Source organism: Zerene cesonia, chromosome 5 (genome assembly GCF_012273895.1).
Source record: "Zerene cesonia ecotype Mississippi chromosome 5, Zerene_cesonia_1.1, whole genome shotgun sequence".
NCBI classification, from domain to species: Eukaryota; Metazoa; Arthropoda; class Insecta; order Lepidoptera; family Pieridae; genus Zerene; species Zerene cesonia.
This window is the reverse complement of record NC_052106.1, coordinates 4103588-4113674: the sequence shown is the minus strand read 5'-3', so window position 1 is coordinate 4113674 and position 10087 is coordinate 4103588. Positions and strand designations below refer to the sequence as shown.

General features: G+C 32.4%; 1 protein-coding gene across 5 annotated transcripts in view; it reads right to left on the bottom strand.

Moving 5' to 3' along the window:
- Positions 1-1153: 1153 nt before the first annotated feature.
- LOC119839986 (rap1 GTPase-activating protein 1) overlaps positions 1154-10087 on the bottom strand; it is a 207741-nt gene continuing 198807 nt past the window's right edge. For all 5 annotated transcript variants that reach the window (XM_038366465.1, XM_038366463.1, XM_038366466.1 and 2 more), the window contains 9 exons: positions 8358-8502; positions 7788-8063; positions 7338-7519; positions 6929-7026; positions 5869-6225; positions 5559-5646; positions 5090-5276; positions 3497-3663; positions 1154-3021 (listed from right to left, as the gene is read on the bottom strand). In XM_038366465.1, coding sequence (XP_038222393.1) covers positions 2878-3021; positions 3497-3663; positions 5090-5276; positions 5559-5646; positions 5869-6225; positions 6929-7026; positions 7338-7519; positions 7788-8063; positions 8358-8502 — 1644 coding nt within the window. In that variant the 3' untranslated portion in view covers positions 1154-2877. The remainder of the gene's footprint in view (positions 3022-3496; positions 3664-5089; positions 5277-5558; positions 5647-5868; positions 6226-6928; positions 7027-7337; positions 7520-7787; positions 8064-8357; positions 8503-10087) is intronic.

Sequence of the window (10087 nt, the reverse complement as noted above, 5' to 3'; positions counted from 1 at the left end):
GGCAAAAATAAAAGTACTTCTTAGAACCTTAAATGATGTATCGGAAAACCCATTTAATCTTAAAGAATTTAGAAGAATTTGCTGAAAACGAAGAGTTGCGAAGCCTTCAAAGCTGAACAATTTCTAGTGAAAAATTATGAGCAGAGCTTGTTTTAATTTAAATAAGAAATAACTAGCTACAAATAGCTTTTATCATCAGCCCATATATGTTCCCACAGCTGGGACACACCACCTCAATACACACTGATAGGAGGCCTATTAGCTTCATTAAGAATAATTTTTTTTTAAACTTGATGACTTACAGCTACAATTTATTTCTAAAATAGTATTTAAAGAGTGTTAAATATGATCTACTATTTATTAAAGCAAATAAAAAAGTAGTAATTTATATTAAGATGAATATTAGAAATTTTTTCTATTCTTTCAAAATTTCTAATTTATAAAGCATTTCAATGCTATAAAAATAAAAATTAAAGATGAATATTGTCTAAAAAAAATTTCCGTGACGTCCCGGAGGTATGACTAGAGATTCTAACATGAGACCAAATAACCGCAATTTCCTATCAAACACAAAATTAATAGAAGAGAAACTAAAAAGAATCATGTCAATCGGTTAGAAATCCATGGAGTTATTAAGAGCAACAAAACCAAACAATTAAAGACAACTGAATTGAGAACCTGTTTCGTTTATGAAGAAATCAGTCTAAAAGGAACACCGTCTAAAAGGAAAACCGCATGAATAATAATTATTTTACTCCGAAAGCGACTCCGACGGGATTATTCTCGGTCTGAAAAGACCAAACCGCTATGCTTATTTTAGCGCCATCTATATTTACAATTAAGAATCAGTATAAATTTGGTTTAAATTAAGTTTCAAGTTGCGGTGTTTGTACTGCAGGTGGTGTTTTTTTCATTAAAACATTATTGTTCAGTCGAAATAATTTTACACTAGACAATAAAAAAGGAAGTAACAGATTTATTATGTGATGTAGGTTAAAATATGTTTTTCATACACACTGTACTGTATAATATTATAAATCTGTAGACTGACGTTACTTTATCGTCCACACTTTATTAATTAAGTACAAGGGAAGTTACCTAGTAAAACAACAATATTAATTTAGTAACTATTCATATATTTCAATAGTATCTCTTATAATTATAACTATACTCTCTTACGCTCCGCGCTCGAAATATTTGGTTTAAGTCTAAGAGAAGAATCAACAGTTAGCTCTTAATCAACTTATAATCATAATCAACAGTCGAACAGAAATCCAAAGGATTACATTTAATAATAAAACTAAATGTAAACTTAAGACTTACGTTACGTGCTCAACTATAACCTTTAAGAATACTGATTCATCTCTATTATTTTAAGTGCTACGGAACTCTATGCTATGTAGTTGGGAATGTTAACTTTGGTATAAAATATTAATTATAAACAACAAAACATAATCAAACTCAAAGACATTCGAAACGACACTTAATGTCAAGCATAAATTAAGAAATACTGATTAATTAGTATAGTCTTAGACCAGTTAAAATATATTTACAAAACCAGCTGGGAAACTGGGTGATTTAGTTACAAGCTCAGTAGAAAAAGATAAAGTAAGATATGGTCTTTAGTATTTCTATATCACGACTATGGTTCAAATACGTTTGGAATTTGAGATAGATTAGTAATATTTTACTTAGAGAATTGTTTTATTAAAATATATATCTCATATTTTTAAACGACATCTATTGGACCAGAGGCGTGCTATAGAAAAATGATAATTTGTACAGAAATAAAATCAATATTAATTCTTATCAAGACAAAAATACCTCTTCAATGCTAATGCTAGAAAGAACACGTAAATTGCACGTAATTAATAACAAAAGTTATACAAATGTAAAAAAATACGATAAATATGGAAATACATACTGGGATTTACTAAAAAATAGAAAACTCTTATTTTAAATATACTATATGATCTATTGATTCTATATAATAATAACGTGATTCTAACGAACCCATAATTTATAGGCTACAAAGTGAAGGCTTTCGTAGGTACCATTTTGTCCAAACATTGACTACTATATGTTAATAAACGAATAAATTACATTTATTCTACGGTTTCTAATAAAATTATTTAGTGTACTTCTAGTACAAAAAGCGAGTTCAAAATTTAATGCACACAATAATTGCTGGTTTACAGAATTATAAAATATCAGCTACAGATTACGTATTTCAACAAGTTAAAATAGTAAACGTGAAAATTTTGCCATTTTTCTAAACATTGAAAGCTTTTTGATCTTTAAGCTTATATATCTAAGCTGAAAGAATTAATAAAACAATAAATACGTATGAAATTCGTGTTTTTCTAATCATTCGTATAATAAACGTTCACATAAGGATTTTCTTTTAAAAGATTAAAGAAATTTCGAAAATTTACCATATTTAAAAAGCATAGATATTTGTAGAATCAACGTATAAAAAGGTTTCTTTTTCAATATCTTTATAGAAATTCGTATTTTGCGCTATGTACATAGCCTTGCCAATATTGGCAAATAAATTTAAATATTTGAAAAATATTTGTCGAATGTTATGTAAGAATAATATTGTGATACATATAATTTGCTAGTTATAGTATAATATAGAAATATTGCACTATTTTACTATCATATTAGGCCAGCTTGGCGCGAGAAATTTTATGCGCAGACATTTAAACATTTTACTATTTGTACCAATGTAATCAACAATCAAATCAAATCTTCTTTTGAGATTACTAATGGAAATTCGTATTTATAAGAATCATTACTTGATCAATAGCATTATGCATGCGAAGATCGACTTAATAGCGTAGATGATAATATTTAGATTCCTATGCTTATAATCTAAGCTGTGGAGTCATGAGTGGAAGGGTTGGGTATGATGGTGGTGGACTGTTCTCGAAGTCTTCTATCTTTGGCGGCGGCTGCTAGTTCAGCCTGCAATGTTATGACTTTTTCTCGTAAGCACTTTATCTCGTTTTGCCAGTTCTGTAAAACAAATTGCAGTGGTCAGTGAATGAGTCACAAGATGGCGTTGTTTTTAAAAATACAATTGTGCAAAGCTTTGTGGCGTTCCCGAAAGATTGCAGTAAGATTCTAATGTGTCTATTTTGGACACAATTTGTTGGTAGAGTTGTTCAATAGCTTTCAAGTTCAGAACTATTTCAAAACTAGCTGCGCCCCGCGGTTTCACCCGCGTAAGTTCGTATCCCTATATGTTACTACAGTTGTTCAGCTGTCTACGTACCAAATTTCATTGCAATCGGTTCAGTAGTTTTTGCGTGAAAGAGCAACAAACACACACACATCCTTACAAACTTCGTTCCTTTGCATTTATAATATTAAGTAGGATTAGTAGGAAGTAGGACTTACGAATTTTCGCACGTAAAATCTTTTTGTTTACACTAAGATTCTCAAACCAGTTAAACTACAAATATATATCGAACACGAACAAATAACTTACAATATTTTGTTTCAAGAGATCAAGTTTATCATTTTTCAGGCGGCAGACCTCTTGTCGCAATTGTTCGGCATCTTTTGGCGGCAAAACCTGTTCGCGATTGTTCGCTGCTCCCACTTCGGCAGAGGACATTGATTCTAGCCCTGTGTCACTGTCCACATATACGGCACCTATGGAAAAGGTTTAAAAATTAATAGAGGAATTTTACATTTATTTTAATGTTAAGAATATATAATATTCAATATTTTATAAAATAAAGATACTTAAATATAGCTTCGCAGTTGTTTTTTTGGTTTTAATTAATTTTGGTCAAGAAAACCTTAACCTGTTTAAACGGTGATTTTTGATTATTTAAATACTATGCAAAATATAATAATTTTTCAGTTAATACTCAAGTGAAATATTGATTAGCGTGTGAAAAAAAACATTAAGATTTTTTTATATTTATAACGTTTTCGGATATACAACTAAAAAGTAAGATTTTTATTATTATTCAAAAAATTAGGAACAAGCATGCCATTGTCTTGCATACCCTTATCTTAACATCGATCTAACTACAGACAGAACAACTATTCTACTAAAATAATGGGTGCAACTACCTTCTCTATGAACATATCTAGTGCGAGGAATAACAATTAACAAATCTGTGAACAGGACTAACCTGTTACATTTTTACCACAAACCAACCAGTCCTTGTCATCTAATTACAAAAAGAATCCATAATGAATATCTACGAATTATCTAATGTTATGGTGGTTTTGTCAATTTGAACATAAACTGTAAAATGATGATACTTATATATTGACGATTTTAACGACCTAAAGTAAAAAAACAGACGACTATGATTGGGTTTGTGTGTATGAAAATATAATTTCTTGAAAATATGAATGAATATCTGAGCAATTATCTTAGTATGACATAAAATGTTTTTATTGAATCTACTAATCAAAATTTGAGCCCCTTATGTCACTTCTGTTAACTCTTTCCTCAATGCATTATAAAGTCAATATTTTGCTGTTTTTTCTTATTGCAATTAAATTGAAATAGAAAGAGACCATTGAATATGTTATTGACAGAAGACCTGAATTTCTTTAAACAACTATCATTATATAAAGAATAAAGATACAAAGAACGATTTCTTCGTTAATTTCCTGTATAAAATATAGGAGCAAAATAACTATCGTTATTTAGCAAGGAAATAATATCCCCAAAACATCAAGAAATTAACTAAAATGACATTGTGTTGATCTGCAATATTATTCATCGAAGTTAAGTTGTGGAAAAAAGTTTGTGTATTAATAAACGTTATTAATGGTACGGGTGCCTGAAATTTAGATATTTAGGCATCCCTCATAATTACATTCATGTCTGCTCAGATTATTACTATTATGTGGCATGCGTTATTAAAGACAATTTTTTTATTATTTTTCTAAGCGATAGAACATGAAAGATTAGTTAAAACATCATCATCATTATGAGTATGTGTGTATATGTATGCATGTGTTGTGTGTGAGTGCGTAGGTGTGTCCGCGCACGTGATGTTCGAGCGTGGATGTGTGTTTACGTTTATTTGACGTATTTTTATGAAATACTGACCCAAAGGATCAAGATCGACAGAGTTCAAGCTAGAGTCGTCACTGTGGTCATGCAGGGGTGCGCGTGGGTTTGCAGCTCGTGACGTCACGTCGGGGCTGGAGTCGCCCGAGCCCGCGGAGCCGCCCGCCGAGCGGACTGACACCGCGCTCGCTGATGACGAGGGAACCGAGGTTTTGGATCGGCCGCTCTGTGGAGATTGGTTGTTCAATATTAGTGTAATATAAAAAGACGTAGACTGTGTAAATAAAGAGATGTGATGATTGATAGTTAATAGAGATTGATATACATATGGAAGATGTACAATGCTATCTATAGTTTTAAGGCACGGTGCAACTTGTACGGAAGTTTTGATAAAAATTTTCTAAATAAATAAATGTATTCAAAACATACGGACTTAGCATGTTTTAGGTTGTGTATTGGGTGGCAGAAACCAAAAATATTATTCACAGTAAATTAAAATGATACTTACATTTGGCGTGGGTGTCTCATGTGGTGTGATTTTCTTATTGGCGGCATTCTTACTATCATTTGAAAGATTCGTGTCTACACTTGGTGATCTATAAACAAGGCATACAGTGTTACATTCAATGTTTCAATTATCACTACCTAATTGCTATTAACGACAATATTATATTTACAACTATTGTATGCTCAATTGTTTACATTTTGTATTAATGTATTCGAGAAAGTGCAATTACGTAAACCTATATCATCGATAACATTCGCATGATTTGCACGTATTTGTTACACAATGTAGTGTTATATTTGCATTAACATACCTGACTTTCGAGATAATCGCTTTCTTGACCGTGCCTATAAACTTTGCGCCTGGTCCCTCTTGCTTGGGAGTGCCCTCGGGCTGCGGCGACACGGCGCCCGCCTCGCACCTCGCCCCCGTACCAAGGAACTCGACGGTTTTCTTCTTTAACTTCTCAGCCAATGTCTGCAGCAGCGACGTGCGCGTCCTCGCCTTCAACTCGGCGAATTTCTCCGCTTTGTAGCACGCGTTCTCGGCGTTTATCAACTTGGTAAGGAGGAAGTCTTTGAACTCGCGCCCCTTACGGAATATCGGCGGCTGCGGGAGAGTCGGCCCGAAGAATGGAACGTCCCTACGTGCTGTGACGGCCACTTTGTACCTGAGATAAAAATACCATATCAGCAAATGGAGGGCTAGATACAATCTTAATATATATAAATTACGTGTCACATTGTTTGTCCGCGATGGTCTCCCTAAACTACTTAACCGATTAAAATCAAATTTGCACACAAATTTGTAGATAGATAGATTAGATTGTAAGATAGGATAGTTTAAATGAGAATATAGTTTTTATAATATATATATATATATATATATATATATATATATATATATATATATATATATATATTATAAAAAAGATAAATCATATTGCATTGACAATCGGCTTTAAAGGATGTTTGAATTTACTTCATTATAATGTTAGACACTTAAGTACTAGTAGCCAAGGATATTATTCTGCATTTAAATTACCCAGAGGTACAATTCCCACCAGTATATTTCCTCCATTCTTAATGCAAATATAGTCATCGTTATTTCAAACTTTCACAAACTACTTCCAGCAACTGACTAGCTTAAAGTGTAAATGGAAAAGAAATATTCACATTGTCTTTATCACATTCACAAAATGTAAAATAAAATGGAATTGTTATAAAATGTAAATTTTAAAAATATATGTATGTATGAATATTGTCATAAACAAATTAATAAATAAATGTTCGTAAAGTAACAAGATACTACATAAAAAACAGTTTAAAATCATAAATGCCCCCTTTATTTAGTAAAAAGTATAAGTATATTACCTGGTCTCCCCTTCAGCGCTTTCAACAGGCGTAACTACTATAAAAGCGTGCAGGAAGTGAGAAGCAATCATATCTGGTGTGAATGGTGTTGCTCTCTCCTGAAAATGAAACAAAAACATTTAGATTAGCAATAATAAATCTAGTATCACGAAAATCTCATCGGAATAAGAGCCATGATAATTGTTATCAATTGTCTTAAAATCTGAGAGGGTTCCTTAGGAAGTCCAAAACTGGAAAATCAAATATTGTTTATTTTATGAAACACACATTAATTTACAATACATATTAACGCTTTTCCGCAAACTTTATATCCCCTTCCATAGTTTAAATAAAAATTATTAAGTACCAAAAAAATATTCATTAATATTCTCTAAAAAGCATCCCAAAAGTATGTCAAGTAACCCAATACCTGAAACACGATAGCGACAATATCGTTGCCAACATGTCGCTTCCTCTGCAACTGTTGCGCGTCGCCAGCGGTGTGCGGCAACAGTGGAGCAACGTGGAACATGATCTCGCGGTCGTAGAAGCGTTCGTATACAGCTTCCGACCCGGTGTGACCGTTCATTATGTCGAGACCTCCTCTATAACCTGAAAGATATAAAACTTTCTAGAACATTCTAGACTGAAACTATTACAAGCTTAATAATAGGACATGTTTTATAGGTATTTTTATAACACATTTTTTATATCTGCATCTGATTCGTTTCATTAGCTAATTTAAGCATTTTTATATAGTCTTACTCATACAAGAACCTAGAATCAAAATTTCCAACAAATCTTAAAAGCTTTGATGAATAAAAGCCTGCGCCTCGAAACTCTTAACAACTTGCAAATTAAAGACAGTGTCTCAACTGACCTTTGTGATCTCTCAGCTGGATTTTCTGGCCCAGCATTTCAAGGAACTCGTTGAAAACTGGCGACGTTTCGTTGTTCCCGAATAGTTCCTCCTCAGTAGTCTGTCCATACTTCTGGTAAAGCACTCCAAACTTGAAAGTGTTAACAAGAACGTGTTCGTCGTACGCTGCGATGAGGGAAGACGCGTTAAGACACATCACGGCCGTGAAGTTGTTCACGTTGATTTGCTCGTTCAGCATTTTAGCCATTTTCAGAGGTGATTGCGTGGTGCCGGGATCTGGAATTGATATGATGATTTCTCTATTATATAGGCATTAAGGCGATTTTATTTAACATGTAACTAAAATGGGAAATGCACATTATGTCAGGTTATTTGCCGTGCCCTTGAAATGACGGATATCAGAAAATAAAAACTTACGTTATTATTAATGATCGTAGATAAAATCTTAAAGTCTCAGAATTATGATACCATAATTCCAAATCTTTACACTAAACAATAAATTATTATTAACTATTTTTACGCAATATGATATTCAATAATGTTAAAAATACTTAATAAAATGGAACTCACTTGTAACAGGTATAAGTCCGTGCATGGTTTCCGTGTGTAACCTCAACAGTATCCTAGTGTGGTCTTGGCCAGCCATATGTTCATTCTTTAGAGACATCACCACTGGGCCCAGGTTTGGGTCGAAGCCGACCAAGTTAATGTGTTCCTGAAAAATGGATTTTTTTAAATTATCATCACTATAATTTTATATATAGTAATCTTAGAAACTTGGTCCCATTTCAAAAACGTTAGGCCTATATCATTTATAATAAATAACATCACGTGGGTGAAACCGCGGTGCCCTGATAGTGTTAATACATATTTACGGTGCCAAATATTATCTGAGTAATTTATAGAGTTGACATTTTTGTAATATATCATCATCATCGTCATCATCAGTCCATGTATGTTCCCACTACTGGGATACAGGCCTCCTATGAGGGTTCAGGCCATAATCCATGGCCAAGTTCTTGCTGGTAATATATAAGTTTACTAAATTACGTAAAAAGTAACTTTGTATTTTTATGTAGAACAATGTTTTACGTTAAATTAGTTTGATATGTGTTTATTTATTCAAATTGTTGGTGTTTATTTCCGAAGTCAATTTTAGCAAACAAATTACAGTTTTAAATCATCGTATTGAGACCTAACAATATTAATTAGAGGTTACAGGAAAATAGCAGCGGATGTCGTATGTATTAAACAATTAAATTATAATGTATTTAATTAATACAGTATTTGAGCAAACATTACAGGATAAATGAAACTGAATAAAGTTTGTTTTTCCAGAGTTTTATAGAGTAAATGTGACAAACATAATGTACATTTAGTTATTTATTAATGAATTCGCAATGAAACAATGCATATGGACAAACTTTCCCAAAATATTTATGACTGGTTGCCTTGCCAGCGTCGTCTTAACTTGTAATATCATTTCATAGAAGATCCGAGCACATAAAATACTGTATTACAAATTGAGAGCCTATACATCATCGTCTAATACATTGTATCTAATCATAACAATCAATGAGCCTGGAATTATACTGGTTAGTAAAAGGACGACCATATTATTTTCTTGTGTTTGGTTTCACGCGAGTATTATACATTTAGAAATTAAACGGTCACGGGGAGACTGTGACCCCGTGACCACGCTCGCTGTAAAGTGTTCGAAACGTCGGGTTAATAATATAATGAATAAATCGCGTTTTAAATCCGTTGAAAAGTTTTTAATTTCTAAAAGGACGACCAGCCAAGTCACGACTCTACGTAATCAGAGTGAATCAGGATTTGTTAAGAGATGATGTCATTTACCGTAATATTAGTACCTTCTAGTCATCCAATGAAGAATTGACCTATCACACCATTAGAGACAATAAATATAGTCGAGAATTATACCATAAATAGGTTACAGTCAGTATTGAGTACAAATATTGCCTTGTTACTCCCGTTGTTTCGACACGCCTGTCATACGCGAGGACATATTTTATCGCGCAAAGCAATTATTTTAATTTCGATAGTTCTGTGTCGGTTTTAACCGTGCTTCAATGTTATTGAATATATCGAGCAGGAATATTACGAGTAGATTTGCTGTTGTTTTATGTTAAAAGAATTCAATATATGATTGAATATAGTTACGTACGGAATTATGTTTAGAAGATTACATTATGAGAATTTGTATTCTTTAAAAATGTCTTATTAATAAAGCATTTCAATACTATAAAACTAAAAATTAAACACTATATTATTACAAA